This window comes from Dromiciops gliroides, chromosome 4 (genome assembly GCF_019393635.1).
Source record: "Dromiciops gliroides isolate mDroGli1 chromosome 4, mDroGli1.pri, whole genome shotgun sequence".
Classification (NCBI taxonomy): domain Eukaryota; kingdom Metazoa; phylum Chordata; class Mammalia; order Microbiotheria; family Microbiotheriidae; genus Dromiciops; species Dromiciops gliroides.
Genome location: NC_057864.1, coordinates 327,424,239 through 327,441,870, shown reverse-complemented (window position 1 = coordinate 327,441,870; position 17,632 = coordinate 327,424,239). Strand labels below are relative to the sequence as shown.

General features: G+C 39.3%; 1 protein-coding gene across 2 annotated transcripts in view; it reads left to right on the top strand.

Moving 5' to 3' along the window:
• The first annotated feature begins 1,166 nt into the window (after positions 1 to 1,166).
• USP45 (ubiquitin specific peptidase 45) overlaps positions 1,167 to 17,632 on the top strand; it is a 90,109-nt gene continuing 73,643 nt past the window's right edge. For both annotated transcript variants that reach the window (XM_044001355.1, XM_044001354.1), the window contains exons 1-2: positions 1,167 to 1,272; positions 9,027 to 9,136. In XM_044001355.1, coding sequence (XP_043857290.1) covers positions 9,037 to 9,136 — 100 coding nt within the window. In that variant the 5' untranslated portion in view covers positions 1,167 to 1,272; positions 9,027 to 9,036. The remainder of the gene's footprint in view (positions 1,273 to 9,026; positions 9,137 to 17,632) is intronic.

The following is a 17,632-nucleotide window of genomic DNA, read 5'->3' as shown; positions in this document are numbered from 1 at the left end:
GATAGAGCACTGGTCCTGGATTCAGGAGGACCTGAGTTCAAATTCGGCCTCAGACACTTGACACTTACTAGCTGTGTGACCCTGGGCCAGTCACTTAACCCCGATTGCATCACCAAAATAAAATAAAATAAAATAAATAAAAAATAGAATTGGAGGGGAAGTACTTGGCAAAGACTGGGGTGGGGTATGGGAGTGAGAGGAGAGAAGAAATGAGAGTAGTGACTTGGCACTCTTCGAATGCGTTCTTGGAAGAGGTGGGTCTTGAACTGGATCTTTGAAGGGCAATGTAACCCTTAGATAAGCAGAGCAGAAAAGGAAGAACATTCCAATATTCTGACTTAATTTATAGTCTATTATTGGTGGTTTATAATTTGGACAAGGCATCAGCATTGTAAATAGACAAAGAATTTAGAGTAGAAAAAGAAAGCAGGTAATTTTAAACTCGTCTCAACTTTGAGGTGCAGAAAAGAAAGCTTTAGATGAGAACATTTTTCCCTGTATATAAAAGCTGTCTAAAAGTTGAATTTAATGCTTCGGGAAGTTCAGGGCTCCCCATCATTGAGGGTTTTCGATTAAGGTTGACTGACTACTTGTCAATATGATTCTCCTTAGCATGGATTGGATTCTTAACCTCAAGTTTCCTTCAAAACTCAGCTCAAGCCTCAACCTTCCACATGAAGCCTCTCCTTCAAATTATCTTGGATTTATTGTGTATGTATACCCGTTTTCCCTTCCTTCCTTCATCCTTTCCTCTTCCTCCTCCTCCTAAAGTGTGTTCAAGTATGAGGATCAACAACAGCCCGGACTAAGCACGGAGGCTAGAGATTGGAATGCCAAATTCCGGTAACAGCCTAGTCCAGTTTGGCTGGACTATAGAAAGCAGGAAGAGGAGTGGTGGAAAAGGGGGCCCTGGAGAGGTAGGCCAGACCCAGACTGTGAGATGAAACAGCTCCATGCACCACGAAGATTAATGCGATACTGTTAAGATTCCTTTCTCTGCTGCTGCAATATGTTCGGTCCTCCTCGGCTTTCCGTAGGATCCCCAAGAGCCCCAACTAGATTCACCCTTCCCCAGGAAATAAGATCCCTCGGGACAGGCGGGAGTGAGGGCGGGGCAAGCCGTATCTCCTCCCCCTTCTCCTCGCCCCTCCTCTTGCCCAATCCAACCCCTACGTAGCGACGTCGACGTCGTCCCTCTCTCGTGTTCCGAGGGGCAGCGGCAGCCGCGGCGGCTTGAAGGCCTCTGAGCTGCAGCGGGCTCGGCCGGCTCTGGTGAGTTCGTTACGCCGTCAGTGTCCAGGCCAGGTCTTGGATGCCCGATCCTTTCCCGGTCTGAACTTGGTCTCACGTGAGACTGGTGCGGCGGACCGGGCGGAAGAAACAGGGCACAGCGAGACCTGGGGCCTGACCCTGAGCCGGGAGAGAGGGCCCCGGCCCGGCCGCTGACTACCGGCCTTCGACTACTCCGGGGTTCGCGGTCCCCGAAGTCGTCCCGGCCACCGCACTAGGCAAGACTGGGGCCGCCCACGGGGATGGGAGGACGAGGTCCTGCCGCCGCTCGGCTCCCGGTTTGCCTAGGAAGAGGCCGCGGGCCATGGGAACCCAGCCCTCCGTGGGGGCCACCTTGCCTAGGGTCTGGGGCGGGCGAGCTTGGAGCTGCCAGAGTTGGTCTGGAGGCATCCCTTGTCTTCATATTATATAAAGCAAGGATTCCTTAATCTGGGTCGTGAGAAGCGTCCATGGATAGATTTCAAGGACCCTGAAATTGTATTGGAAAACAATATTTTCACCAGCGTCTAATTGAAATGTAGCTTTTTCCTTCTATTGCGAACGTAAACGTCAAACTACGGTAGTATTAAGACTTACATCGTAATGTCAAAGGCATGCATGACCTAAAAATGTTAACTCCCATGTCTCAGTAAAAGAGCTATGTTACAAGTGTCTTTCAGTTTGGGTTTTATGAGTTCTTTTAAGAAACGTGAGCAATCTGCACTTTTTTTTTTAAACTTGGCGTGGAAGCTGAGAATCTGTTGTCTGTTTGGGGAATCTAGGTAGGAAAGTTGGAAGTGAAAACTAAGTGAAAAATTCAGCTAGAGAAATTAGAGGTAAAAACTAACTGAATGTGTCTATTCGATATTTGAAACTTAAATAAAAACCTGATAGGAATTTCTTAAGTGTTTAGCTAACTAAAGGGCAAAGTGGGGGAGGGGGGAGGACAGGAAGGTATGTGCAAATCACCAGCCTTTTCTGAATAAATATCTCTTGGGTGACTGCCTGAATTTTTATGTTTGTTCATTTTGCTTAACTGGAAGATTGTAGGGGAGAAATAATTCTGCATGGTCTCATTAAATTTCAGCAGCACACTTGTTCTTAGATGCTTGTATCCCCTTGCAGATAAAAAGCAGTATCTTGTCAGCCTCTTAATGTTGGTGTTCTTCATGCTTCTGTATGCAGCTGTCTTCTCTTTTCTCCCTGCTCTTTCTCTGTTGAAGTCTCATTCTTTTTCAGCTATTACCTCTATGCAATGACTGAAAATCTCCACTCCTGAGCTTTACTATTTCCTGAGCTTTAGACATATCTTCTGTTACCTGCAGGACATTATTGCCTTTAGGTTCTCCAAAAGCAACACATTCAAAATAGAATTATTAACTCTTCTGCAAAACTTCTGACTAAACTTTTATTGGCAGCACTAATCACCTGCTAATTCAGTTTTGGAAACCTTAATTTCATCTTTGAGTTTTCCTTTTTTCACAATTTACCTGTCAAGTCCTTTCAGTTCTTCCACTGACCTATTTTGGAAGCTATAGTTTATTCCCACTGGTAGCATTTTAATATAATATCTTATTAACACTTACCTTTTGTCATTTCATTCTAACAAGTCTTTCTCCCCTCCCCAAAAGAAAAGTATCTTTTATACCACTGCCAGATTAATCTTCTTTATGCATAGAACCGGTCCATGGGACTCACTTTAATGGCTCCCTTTCTATTCAGCTATTTTATAGGTCATAATTTAGAGCAGAAAGGATTTTAGAAGTTATCTAGACCAATCCCCTCCATTTTACTGAGACCCCAATTGATAAAGTTACTTACCCAAGGTTACACAGGTTAGTAAATGCAAAGCTAAGTTTCAGGCTCAAGTCATCTGTCTCTAAAGCCAACAATCTTCCCTGTGTACCTCACTGTTTCTTTAAGTCTTAATGCTTAAGCTTGGGATTCTGGTCCTTCTACATTTTGGTACTTTTTACCTTGCCACATTAACCTTGCCTTAGACTGCTCTTATCCAAGGACTATCTCTCATGACTAAAATGTGCCTTTGCCTCTTAGAATCTTCTTGCAAGTTTCAGCTCAGGTTCTTTCCCCTCTAAGAAGTTACTCTTAATCATCCTAGTTGTTAGTGAACTTTCCCTCAAATTACATTGTATTTATTAACTGTAAATACTGGATCCTCCTAGAAGAATATGAACAACTTGCAGGATGGGAATGTTTCTTAGCATGGTGTCTTAAACTTATGCACGTTGAACTCAGTTGTTGAACACTATGCAGACAGTTCTCACTTTAGGTACGTGGACCATTCACAGATCTCTTTTTAAAGCACTTTTTAAAAATGTCAATTTTCCCACAGACAAGGAATAGAAGGAAGCAAGAAGGGGTTTGCCCCATGGGGTAAGTGGGGGGTGAACAGCACAAGATTCATGAACATGTCAGCAGGGGCAGGGAAGGGAGAGCATCGAGAAGAAGAATGGGCAGGGTGAGGGGCACAGCCATATGGAAGCCTGGCCTGAACCAGAGAGGAAGAAAGGGGTCAGTGGATAAACAAGGAGGAGAGGATAGACATATACTCTAGCATGTACAAAAGAAGACAGATGGTAAGTGGGGCAGAAGTTGCCTTTCTCATATTTGGGGGCAGTGGTGTTCTCTCAGCCTCTGTTCTACTTTGACTTGGAGGGCTTTTGGGGGGGAGGGGTGGAGGTCTTGGCAGGTCAAGCCAAACAACAGGATAGGGAAGGGGAGAAGAGAGAGAGAGAGAACAATAAAGTTAATATTGGATTTTTTTTTTTTGGAGTGCAGATTTAAAATTCTTTCCCTAAAGTTGAATTTGCTTGAATATGTAAACTGAGAAATCTGACTAAACTAGACAAACTTGTTCTTTCTTTCACTGTGCTGTTCTACCTATGTACCTTTTCTTGTGCCTTTCCTGAACCCAGCTCTTCTACACTTTATCTTCATCTCTGACATTGCCTGGGTCAATAATAATTACTCTTGGGGGCAGCTGTGTGGCCCAGTGGATAAAGCACTGGCCCTGGATTCAGGAGGACCTGAGTTCAAATGTGACCTCAGACACTTGACATTTACTAACTGTGTGACCTTGGGCAAGTCACTTAACCCTCATTGCCCCCACAAAAATAATAACAATAATAATAATTGCTCTTTTTGATCTTTTTATAGCATTTGTTTTGTACCTAATATGTTTTTATGTCCTTTTATATAGTAATTTTGGTCTTGCCATCACCCACAAATGTACCACCTCCATGTTCAAGAATTCCCAAATCCCCTTATCTGACCATAAGCTATTAGCTTTTCAGCTTTCCTTCTGCTTTCCCTTACCACACCCTAACCCTTCTATCCCTGGACCCTTCAGTTCTTTCCCAGGCCATTACCCCTGCACTAGCCAGTTTCCTCTTTTCCCCATCTTGACCCCTTAGTGAACCAATTCAATACTATAGTATTCTTTTGTCTCCAGCTCCCTTAGTCATATTGCCAGTTGTTCCCTGCTAAGCCTTATCCTTGGACTGTTCCCACCATCCACTGCCTTCTCTCATACACAGATGCTGCTGAATGAAGGGGGAGAAAATCACACAACTGTTGTGATGGGGTCCATAAGAAATTTATATTATGAAACCTTTTGAGGTGGACTCTGCTTATCAGCCCATTCTCTACTTTGATTCTTCTAAACCTTTTCATTCCTCCTTAAACATTGAATGGCTACTCCCTCTATCCTCTCAGGTGAGAACCTTGACTCATTTTACAGAAAAGATTGAGACCATCCTCCCTGAGCTCCCTCTTCCTAATTTCATGTCACTCATGCTTTCTGCCACTGTCTTCTTCACTCTTGTGTCATATGATGAGGTGGCCTTACACTTACTGAGGCTAACCCCTCTGCCTGCACAAGAGATCTCATTCCATCCCAGTGCTTCTAACAGATTGCTGCCTCTGTCATCCCCATTCTGTCACTTATTTTCAATCTCTCTCTGTTTCCTGACTGTTAAACTGCCTACAAACATACTGATGTCCCCCTATTCTGGAAAAAAAAAACCCAAAACCCTCTCTTGATTCTTCTATCCCCAATAACTATCATCCCATATTTCTTCTGCCCTTTTTAGCCTATACTCCTTGAAAAGGTTATCTAAAATTGGTGCCTTTACTTTGTCTCCTCTTAATCTCTTAATCTCCTTTTAATCCCTTACAATCCTTTTTTTTTTTTTTTTTGCAGGGCAATGGAAGTTAATTGACTTGCCCAGGGTCACACAGCTAGTAAGTGTCAAGTATCTGAGGCCGGATTTGAACTCAGGTCCTCCTGAATCCAGGGCCAGTGCTTTATCCACTGCACCACCTAGCTGCCCCACAATCCATTTTCCAACCATATCATTTCACTGAAGCTTTTCTGTCCATTGTTACCAGTGAGCTCTCCTTTTTTGGGGGGGAGCAGTCAGTATTAAGTGACTTGCTCACGGTTACACAACTACTGTCTGAGGTTGTATATGAACTCAGGTCCTCCTGACTCCAGGCCCAGTGTTCTATCCACCATAACCTAGCTGCCTCTCCAGTGATCTCTTAATTGCCAAATTCAATGGCCCTTTCTCAGACCCTTTATCATTCTTCTTGATCTCTCTGTAGACTTTGACATTGTTGATCACTCATTTCTCCATGACACTCTCTTCTTTCTAGGTTTTAGGACACCATTCTCTATTGGTTCCTCCTACCTATGTAACCACTCCTCTGTCTTTTTGCTAGATCCTAATCCAGATCACACCCTCTTAACTGTAGGTGCCCACAGGATTCTGTTCTGTGTCCCTCTTCTTTTTCTGTATTACTTCACTGATCCATCAACTTCTGTGGGTTTAATTGTCATCACTATGCTGATGATTCTCAAATCTACCTATCCTTGCCTGCCTCCAGCATGCATTTCCAACTGCTTTTCAGACATCTTAAACTCAATATGTCCAAAACAGAATTTATTATCTTTCTCCTTATTTCTCCTTAAACCCTTCTGCCTCCTACCTTCCCTGTTATTGTAGAGGGCAACACCATTCTTCTAGTTCCCCAGGCTCACAACCTAGTTATTTTTTTATTTTAATTTTTGTTATTTTAATTTTTTATTTTTTAGTGAGGCAATTGGGGTTAAGTGACTTGCCCAGGGTCACACAGCTAGTAAGTGTTAAGTGTCTGAGGTCGGATTTGAACTCAGGTCCTCCTGACTCCAGGGCTGATGCTCTATCCACTGTGCCACCTAGCTGCCCCACAACCTAGTTATTATCTCACTATCTCTCACTCCCAACATCTAATATCTTGCCATGGCCTGTTGATTTCAACTTTGCCACATGATCTGCTTCCTCTTTTCTCTCTTGACACTACCATCATTCTGGTAAGACTTTCCCTACTCTAACCCATTTTCTTTTCTGCCACAAAGTGATTTTCCTAAAGTATAGGGCTAACCATTTCACCTCTCCTACTCAATAAATTCCAGTGCTGTCCTATTAGCCTCCAGTATCAAATATAAAATATTTTGTTTAGCATTCAAAGACCTTTATGACCTGGCCTCCTCCCTCCTACCTTTCCAGTCCCCCCCCCCCCCCCCCCCCCCCCGGCAATGAGGGTTAAAGTAACTTGCCCAGGGTCACACAGCTAGTAAGTGTCAAATGTTCAAGACCAGATTTGAACTCAGGTTCTCCTGAATCCAGGGCTGGTAGTTTATCCACTGTGCCACCTAGCTGCCCCCCCTTTCCAGTCTTCTTAAACCGTTTCTCCCCACCACATATTCTTCAATGCTATGATACTGGCCTCCTGGCTAGTCCATAAACAAGTAATAATAGGAAGATGATAAGGAAAGATTGAAGAAAATTGTTGAAGTGTTAATAAGGGAAGCAATTATTAATTTAGTACTTAGTAATTTTAGCTATCCAGAATGGTGCTTAAAAACTCAGAAACTGGGGCAGCTAGGTGGTGCAGTGGATAAAGCAGTGGCCCTGGATTCTGAAGGACCTGAGTTCAGATCCGGCCTCAGAAACTTGACACTAGCTGTGTGATCCTGGGCAAGTCACTTAGCCCTCATTGCCCTGCCAAAAAAAAACCCCAAACCCTCAGAAATGTACGCTTCTGAATAGCAAAAATTGAGGTCACTAAATCCATGAGCTAAAAGTTCATTGACTGTCTTAACAGTAGCAACCTAGTGGTTCTAGCTCAGAAACCTCCTTTCAAGACAGTTATAACAAGCTTAGTTATCTGGTCACTTAGCCTTCAGATTAAAAGTCCTATGTTAAAAGGGATGGGGAAACGTAGTAAGATGGAGACACACCAAGAGCAGTAAGAAAGGACATTCTTAACATTGAGGGAGAAGACAATAAGTTGTAAAAAAAACAAAACAAAAAACAACCAAAAGCACAAGCAAGACATAAAAGATTGAAATAGTCAAGCCTTTTAGTGATAGGGATAAAACAGGCATACAACTAAAAAGCATGGGGCCACTTCTATGTTCTAGGACAATGAAATATTTAAGTACATAATGAGATTGAGCATGTGTCTGAAAAGCATGTGTTGGTTTTAAAGTCAATATGGGGGGGACGGCTAGGTGGCGCAGTGGATAAAGCACCGGCCTCGCATTCAGGAGGACCTGAGTTCAAGTTTGGCCTTGGACACTTTATACTTTATACTAGCTGTGTGACCCTGGGCAAGTCACTTCACCCCCATGGCCCTGCCAAAAAAAACCCAAAAAACAAAACAATAAAGTCAATAGGGAACCCTCAGCAATGAGTTTCTTTTTGAGTTTGACACCGCTGTCTTAGAGCACAATGTATAAATCCTTTTTTCTCTTGACTGGAAGACAGGACGATTAAAAATAAAGACATTTCTGAATTGTAAAAATAAAATTATTTGTGCCTTTTTAATGAAAAATGAAGACTCTCGCTTCTCTGGGATTTTTGATACTTTGGAATTTTTGTTTTATAATTATAAATTGACATCTCTTTAGGAGGTTGCTGTCGCCAAAAAGATAACCTCCTAGTGTCCATTCTTTTGGGAATAGGGTTCATTATATTTGGCTACGCTGACACAGGCTTTGGCATTGAAGTTTACCGTGATATCACAGTGAGGTATCAAATGAGATCTTTTATGGAGATTTATTATAAGTAGCCTGATTTATTTAGGAAATGTAAAATGCAGTGTAGAAGAAAAATCACTATACGATACAAAGGAGGGATGCATTTCTTTACACTGGTATTCAGAATTATAGATGAAAAATAATTGTTTAATTTTGGTTTTACATAATGATGATATAGTTTAAAAAAATAAATCAAGATGCCTGACATAAAACGCTTTGATCGAAAAAATATAAGAACTATTTTGGGGGAATTTTCAGGAAGTTTTAAAAGTTCTAAGGAGTTACTAAAATTTCTAAAATTCTAACTTTTTTTTTTTTTTTGCAGCTTTCATTTTAGGAAAATGGAATTAAAACAGTCAGAATAAGCTGTAAACCCCTTACCTACAGCATACATATAGATAATATTTTGAAGACTTTCATCATTATAGATGTTTAAGATACACATTTTTTCCTCAATTAGGGTATAATATCTAACCTCAATATTGGTTACAGAAAAAACTTAAATTTGTAGAGTTAAGCCCTCCTGAGGCCTGACTCTTAACAGTCTAAGAGGATATTAGTCTTATTTATACATCTCAAAATTTTAAGTCCCTTTTATAAATGAGAAAAAATGTTGAATGTGAAGTAACTTACTTTTTTCTCCCCTTCTCAGCAAGTAACAGATGCGGGTGAAAGATCCATCTAGGACTGTTTCCGAAAAAACCAAAAGAAACAGAAGGCCAAATACTCCTCCGGATGAAGACTCTTCAGATGATATTGCTGGTAAATTATGACATTTGGAACCAAAAGAGATTTGAGGGAAGGAGGAAAATAATATTCATGTTTTATTACTTTTAAAGCTAAAAACTTAAATTGTGATGGATGGTTGCTTATTTGCACTTGAAAACTGATCACTTTGGTTTTAACAGATTGTTGCATTGTATTCAGGAAATCCAAAGATAATTTTGATTGGACTTGGACAATAGGTAATATTATGTATATGTAGAAAATTATATGATTATTACCACTATTCCCAGAACACTAGATATTTTATAATACACAGAATTTAATTTTTTTTCAGTTCACTAAAACATAGTAACTTTTGTCTATGAGCTGTTTTAATTGTTAACAGAAAACTTTTTTTAGATTGTTTTCTTGATATAACTTAAGGATTTTTAAAAAATAGAAATCCCATTTGTTACCTTCAAAATTGTCCTGCTTATCTGTGCTTTCTTCTGAACTGCCTTCTAAAAATGCAGAGAAGAGAAGAGAAGTGCTACACTGTCCTTCTTTTGGGGGAAGGCCATATTATAGCTACCAGTAGGCTCACTATTACCAGTTCCCCCACTCCAAATAACTTAAAAGAAAGGAAAAACCCCATGTAACAAATAAATATAGGAGGCAAAACCAATCTACACGGTGGCTATGTTCAAAAACAAGTATTCTCTGTACCTTGTGTCCATCACCTCTCAGTAGGGTGACATGTTTCTTTGTATCTGGATATGGTAGATATGATTGGCAATTGCCTGTCTTTGAGAGTTGTTTTTCTTTACAATATTGTTGTCCTTGCATAAATTATTCTCCTGGTTCTGGTCACTTGGCTGTTAATCAAGTCATCCTACCCAAGATTCTCTGAAATCTTTTCTCCTTTCCTTTATCATTTCTTAGGGCATAATAATAATCCATTAAATTTACATATCAGTTTGTTTGGCCATTTCCCAGTTGTCTAAAAAGCTACTCTCATGTACCCATGTAGATTCCTGTTCTTTTTTCTGTCTTTTTTACTCCTCAAAATCAGAAAGTTAATTTTGCTTATGACTGTTCTCCTATATTGTCCTTCCTCATCCCTCCCTTTCCCTGCTATTGAATTTGATATATTTCCTTTTTTTAATTTTAAAAATTTTATATATTTCTACACTAAACTGTGCGTATGTGTTCACTCCTCATTTATACATTTTGGGATAGAATGAGGTTCACCTGATGCCCACTCCCCCACTCCTATTTCCAAGTCTGTGTATTCTCATGCATCTTATTTATGAGAAATAGCAAGTTGTATACCTTTTCTTTATCCTTTCTATATTAGAGTATTCTAGGGGAAGCTAGATGGTGTAATGGATAGAGCACTGGCCCTGGACTCGAGCACTGGAGTTCAAATTTCACCTTACTACCTGTGTGATCCTGGACAAGTCGCTTAACCTCAATTGCATTAAACACTGGGGCCATCTCCAGTCATCCTGATATGTATTTTGCCACTTGACCCAGATGGCTCTGGAGGAGAGAGTGAGGTTGTCAACCTTGCACAGTCAGTCCTACCTCACTTAAATCCAATTCAGTGCAAGTCATGACATCACCCCAATGTCATGGTCCTCTTCAAGAATGAAGGACAAAGAACAACAAGGGTATTCTACCTTTTACTTTCTTCACTTTTTCCTCTCTTAAAACCCTCAGAATAGAACCAATCCATCCCCAGAAATTCTGTTGTTTAATTAACTTCCTCAAAACTCTTTGTAGACATTGAAGTTCAGAAGGGACACTTATTTCTTCTCTTCTTATTAGATTGTTAGCCCTATATGATTGTCCAGCTCCTTCCAAATGCTCAAATATATTTACCTTTCTAGGTTTATTTCAAATCTTACATTTGTATTTCAGAGTTCCCACTCTGATCTTTTCATCAGGAATTCTTGAAAGTCCTATTCCATTTAAGGTCTAATTTTTTTTCCTGTAGGAAATACTGTAGAATTATACTCAGCTTTTTAGGGTAATTTCTCGATTCTGTGACCTGACAGGTCTCTTGGTACTCGAACTCCTTCTTTCTAAGATGACAACAGTATTTTTCCTTTGATGTGAGAGATGGCTATGACATAACTTTTGGTTCCCTAAAGTAATGTCAGGAAGTAATTTGTGGGGTCTTTCTATCTTTACTTTGCTCTTTGATTCTTATAATCCTGGACAGTTTTCATTTAAGATTTTTTGAATATAGCATCCAGGCTTTTAAAAAATATCAGGGTTTATCAGGTAACTCACATTTTCTTATACTTTTTCCCAGTCTTATGATTTTTGTTCTGTTTCTTATTGTGTCATGGAGTCATTGATTTCTGTTTAGTCTATCGTAGTTTTCAGGGAGTCTATTTCTTAGGTCATTATTTCTTTTCTAAACTATTCTTCTAGTTCTTTTCCTCTGGAACTTTTATTTCATTTTTATCTCCTGCTTCATTATTTTCTAGTTATTAATATAGTCCCTGTGTAAAATTCATTTTTTCCTTTGAATTTCTGCTCGAAGTTTTTAATGGAATTATAGTCTCCTTTTTTGGGATCTCTAGATTTGCAATTTTTGTTTGTTTTGTTCTAATAATTGTCATCTTTGTTTTACTTATGTCTCCAGCTTTAGGTTGTTTTTTTAAATCATAAAAGTATTTTATTATTTTCCAGTTACATGTAAAGAGAGTTTTCAACATTTGTTTCCATGAGATTTTTAGTTCCAAATTTTTTTCTCCCTCCCTCCCTTCCTTCTTCCCTCCCCCAGACAGAAAGCAATCTGATATAGGTTATATATGTACAATCACATTAAACATATTTCTGTGTTAGTCATGTTGTGAAAGAAGAATCAGAACACAAGAACCTTAATAAAGGAAAAAAAAAACACCAAAAACTAGAAACAGTATGGTTCAATCTACATTCAGAATCCATAGTTCTTTTTTCTGGATTTGGAGAACATTTTCCATCATGAGTTCTTTGGAATTGTCCTGGATCATTGCACTGCTGAGAAGAGCCAAGTCTATCACAGTTGATCATCACACAATGTTGCTGTTACTGTGTACAATGTTTTCCTGGTTCTATTCCTTTTAGTCAGCATCAGTCCACTTAAGTCTTTCTTGGTTTTTCTGAAATCTGCCTTCTCATTATGTCTTGTTTTGTTTTTGTTTTTGTGGGACAATGAGGGTTAAGTGACTTGGCCAGGGTCACATAGCTAGTAAGTATCAAGTATCTGAGTCTGGATTTGAATTCAGATCCTCCTGAATCCAGGGCCGGTGCTTTATCCACTGTACCACCTAGCTGCCCCCTGTTCATTCTTTCTTTCTTTCTTTCTTTTTTTTTTAAATAAAAGTATTTTATTATTTTCCAGTTACATGTAGAGATAGCTTTCAGCATTTGTTTACATAAGATTTCTAATTTCAAATTCCCACCCCCCCCCCCAGACAGCAGGCAATCCGATATAGGTTATATATATCTGATATAGGTTATATATATTCATTATTTCTTACAGCACAATAGTATTCCTCCTGCTTTCATTCTTTTGAGGGGGGGGGCGGGGCATTTGGGGTTAAGTGACTTGCCCAGGGTCACACAGCTAGTAAGTGTTTAAGTGTCTGAGGCCAGATTTGAACTCAGGTCCTCCTGAATCTAGGGCTGATGCTCTATCCACTGCACCTAGTTGCACCAGCTTTTGTTCTTGAAAAGGGACTTTGTGCCAAGGCCAGGTTTTACCCTCTGAACTTTGGTTGGAGTTGTCTAGGCCTGCTTTGTTTTGCCCTGGGTCATTTAGGTTCCTATGCTGATGTCCTTATATGGTGAGGCACAGTTTGGATCTTGCAATTTAGAAACACTGGATTTTTAGAGCCCTTTGGCATCTCAGAACAGAGTTATAGCAACCTGGGAGCCTCTCAAGTATCCTGGTCCAAGTTCTCTTTACACTGGTTTCCGTCAGTGGGGCTTTCTTTGGGGAGCCATCCTGCTGCTTCTGGACAGAGAAGCCCACAGACTACACGTATCTCTCAACTTTCTCTGGTTGATCCTGGAGGCTGTAGGTACTGACTGGTCCTAGTGCCTGTGGTTTGTCAGCTATGTAGTTTTGTCTTGGAAGAAGTCACTTATTACAGTTCATCATTAGATTTCTCGATTATTGTTTGCTCTGATATGAATTTAAAGTTTTTGATTGAGTATGTGTGGGGCAGATGGGCAAATAGCCATCTAGGCCAAAAGTTCCCTTATCCCTTTGGAGAGCAACACTGTCCTCCCAGTTAGGCAATCTCAAGGATGACCCTCAGGATTATCTTTGACTTTTCCTTTACTTTCACTCATTATATTAAATTAGATGTCATCCTACCTGGTTCATCTTTACAAGGTCTCTTGACTTCATCATCTTTCTATTCTTGGGGTCATCACTGTAGTTCCAGCCCTGGTGTTACAGGAGAAGGTGGTAGTCCTTAGGTATTCCTCAGTAAGAAATGACACTCTTGCACATAGTCCAATGAAAATTAAAGTGGTCTTTTATTTGACATGAGAGAAAGTGATGGAGTGGGAAGTCAAAGACTTCACTCCTCAGGGGAAGGGCTTAGAATCATCCTCCTCCCAGAACAGAAGGAAGGCAAAAGCTAGATGGAATGTCCACCTGAAAATGGAAAGTTCCAGGGGCAGCTAGGTGGCGCAGTGGATAGAGCACTGCCCCTGGAGTCAGGAGGACCTGAGTTCAAATTCGGCCTCAGACACTTAACACTAGTTGTGTGACCCTGGGCAAGTCACTTAACCCTCATTGCCTCACTTAAAAAAAAAAAAAAGAAAATGGAAAGTTCCTTTTTGGGATGGGGTGGGAAAAGCCTGAATACTTGTCATATTCCTGAGAGTTAAGGGGGATTTTTTTTTTCCCTTGAAATGATGGTCCTGACCTTTGGGGTAATCTCTGTCTCCTAGCTCTGGTCAGGTAGTAGCCACGCCTAATTGACTTTCCTGCTATAGAATTTTATCTCCCCTAACGTCTTAGGTATGTCCTAGGTATGTCCGTCCTGATATCTAGTTGGTCAATCTAAACTTTAATAGTTCCTTGATTCCTTGATATATCTGTCCTATTATCTGGTCATCTTTCGTTTTACTTCTCACAGGAGAAACTTTTGATTTATCCTAAGCCCAATGTCACTGAGCTATTATACTTCCTTAATTGGTCTTCTTGCTCCCAATCTTTCCCTCTTCTAGTCTGTGCTTAATATACTACCAAATAATCTTTCTAATGCACAGTTTTGACTTTGTCAATTTCCTTCTAAGAAAACCTTCATTACTTCTCCATTACCTATAGAATAAAATACAAACTCCTCAGCTTAGCATTTAAGACTTTTCTACATTTTGTTTCCATCCAACCTTTTCTGCCCCACCTGTTCCTCAAACTTAGCATTCATTTTCCCACGTGGGGACTTTGTACAAGGGTATTTGGCTAGGGTTTAAGAGGCATACGGGGGGGGGGGGGGCAGCTAGGTGGCACAGTGGATAAAGCAGCAGCCCTGGATTCAGGAGGACCTGAGTTCAAATTTGGCCTCAGACACTTGAAACTAGCTGTGTGACCCTGGGCAAGTCACTTAACCCTCATTGCCCTGCAAAAAAAAAATAATAATAATAATAAATTAATAAATTAAGAGGCATACGGTTCTCCACCTCTATCCTCCCTTGAAAATCCTTTGGGATGTTAAATGATGGGAATCTGATGAGGAAAACCAAAATATGATTGTTATTTGATTGCAGCATAAAGATTGGAAGAATATCTGATTGCTTTCCGCCTCAGGGAGGAGGGAGGGGAGGGAGGGAAGGAAGGACAAAATTTGGAACTCAGAATTATAAATAAAAATGTTTATTACTTAAAAAAAAAGACTTTGAAAGAGCTCATATAATACAATATCCATTTGTGATTAGAAGCTTATACAACCCATTCAGAACTGACTTTTTATGTGCTAAGGATCAGAGAGGGCAGCTAGGTGACGCAGTGGATGGAGTATCAGGCCTGGAATCAAGAGGACTCATCTTCCTGAGTTCAAATCTGGCCTCAGACATTTGCTAGCTATGTGGCCTTGAGCAAGTCACTTAGCCCTATTTACCTTAGTTTCCTCATCTGTAAAATGAAGAAGGAAATGGCAATCTTTGGCAAGGAAACCCCAAGTGGGGTTACAAAGAGTTGGATCAGAGAATAAGAATCAGAGAAAACATAAGGAAGAAATTCGTATACCATATAGATTATTGCTCACTTATCCTTAGTCTGTCTTGCCCCATAATAAAATCAATAGATTTGTTATACATAAACCTTTGCGATGAGATTTTTTGTGTGCTTTTTTGTCTTTATTTAGTATTTTATTTTCCCCAGTTACATGTAAAAATAATTTAAAAAATAAACATTTTAATTTAAAGTTTTGAGTTCCAAATTCTTTCCCACTTTCCCTTCCCCCTCCCTGACATAGTAAGCAATCACATATAGGTTATACATATGCAATTATATAAAACATTACCATATTAGTCATTTTGTATAGTAAAATTTGAATGATAGAGGAAAAAATGAAAGAAAATGAAAAAGAGCATGCTTCAGTCTGTTCAATCAATATCAGTTCTTTCTTTGGAGGTGGATAGTATGCTTCATGAGTCCTTTGGGATTGTCTTGGATCATTGTATTACTGAGAATAGTTGAGTGATTCACAGTTCTTCATCAAACAATATTTTTGTCACTGCACAATGGTCTTGTTCTGCTCACTTCGCTATACATCAGTTCATATAAGTCTTTTCGGGCCTTTTTGAAATCATCCTGCTTGTCATTTTTTATAGCACAATAACATTCCATCACTATCATATATGACAGCTTTATTTAACCATTCCCCAATTGATGGGCATTCTTTTGATTTCCAATTCTTAGCCACAACAAAAAGTGCTGCTATAAATATTTTTGTACTAATAGGTCTTTTTCTCTTTTTTGGTATACTTTTGGGATATAAACCTAGCAGTGGTCTTGCTGGATTAAAGGATATGCATAGTTTTATAGCCCTTTGGACATAATTGCTCTCCAGAATGATTGGATCTGTTCACAATTCCACCAATAGTGGATTAGCGTCCCAGTTTTCCCACATCCATTATTTTCCTTTTTTGTTATATTTGCCACTCTGGTAGGTATGAGGTGATACCTCGGAGTTGTTTTAATTTGCATTCTCTGATCAATAGTGATCTAGAGCGTTTTTGTTCATATGATTATAGATAGCTTTGATTTCTTTGTCTGAAAACTGCCTATTCGGATCCTTTGACCATTTATCAATTGGAGGATGACTTGTATTTTTATAAATTTGACTCAGTTCTGTATATATTTGAGAAATGAGGCCTTTATCAGAGATATTTGTTTCAAAAATTCTTTCCTAGTTTTCTGCTTTCCTTATAATCTTGGTTACATTAGTTTTGTTTATACAAAAACTCTTTAATTTTATATTAACAAAATCATCTAATTTATATTTTGTATTGCTCTCTATATCTTCTTTGGTCCTAAATTCTTCCTCTGTCCATAAATCTGACAAATTATTCTGTGCTTTCTTAATTTTCTTATGGTATCACCCTTTCTGTGTAAATCATGTACCCATTTTGACCTTATTTTAGTATATGGTGTGAGATGTTGGTCTATACTTAGTTTCTGCCATACTGTTTTCCAGTTAAAATAATTTTTAAAACTTTGAGTTCCAAATCCTCTCCCTTCTTCTCCCCCTACCCTCTTCAAGAAGGCAAGCATTTTGATATAGATTATACATGTGTAGTCATGCATGACCTTTCCATATTAGTCATGTTGTAAAAGAAAACAGACAAAAATCAAGAAAAATAAAGTTTAAAAAAATTATGCTTCGATCCATACTCAGGTACCATCAATTTTTTTTCTGAGGATGGGTGACATTTTTCATTGTAAGCCCTTCAGAGTTTTTTTGGATCATTGTGTTGCTGAGAATAATAACTAAGTCATTCACAGCTGATCATCTTAAAATATTGCTGTAATTTTGTATACCTTTCACTGTGCATCAGCTCATGTAAGTTTTTCCAGGCTTTTCTTTCAGCATCTTGCTCATCATTTCTTTCAGCACAATAGTACTCCATCATAATATATATACTACAATTTGTTCTACCATTTCCCAGTTGGTGTTCATCCCCTCAGTTTCCAGTTCTTTGCCACCAGAAAAGAGCTGCTATAAATATTTTTGTACCTAAAGGTCCTTTTCCTTTTTGTTTTTTATCTCTTTTTGGATGCAGACCTAATAGTGTGGTATTGCTAGGTCAAAGAGTATCATGGTTTTATAGCCCTTTGGACAGAGTTCCAAATTGCTCTACAGAATTGTTGAATTGGTTTACAACTCCACCAACAGTGCATTAATGTCTCATTTTTCCCACATCCCCTTCAATAGTTATCATTTTCCTCTTTTCTATTAGCCAATCTAATAGATATGTATGAGGTAATACCCCAAAATTCTTCTGATTTGCATCTCTCTCATTATTAGTTAGAGGGGC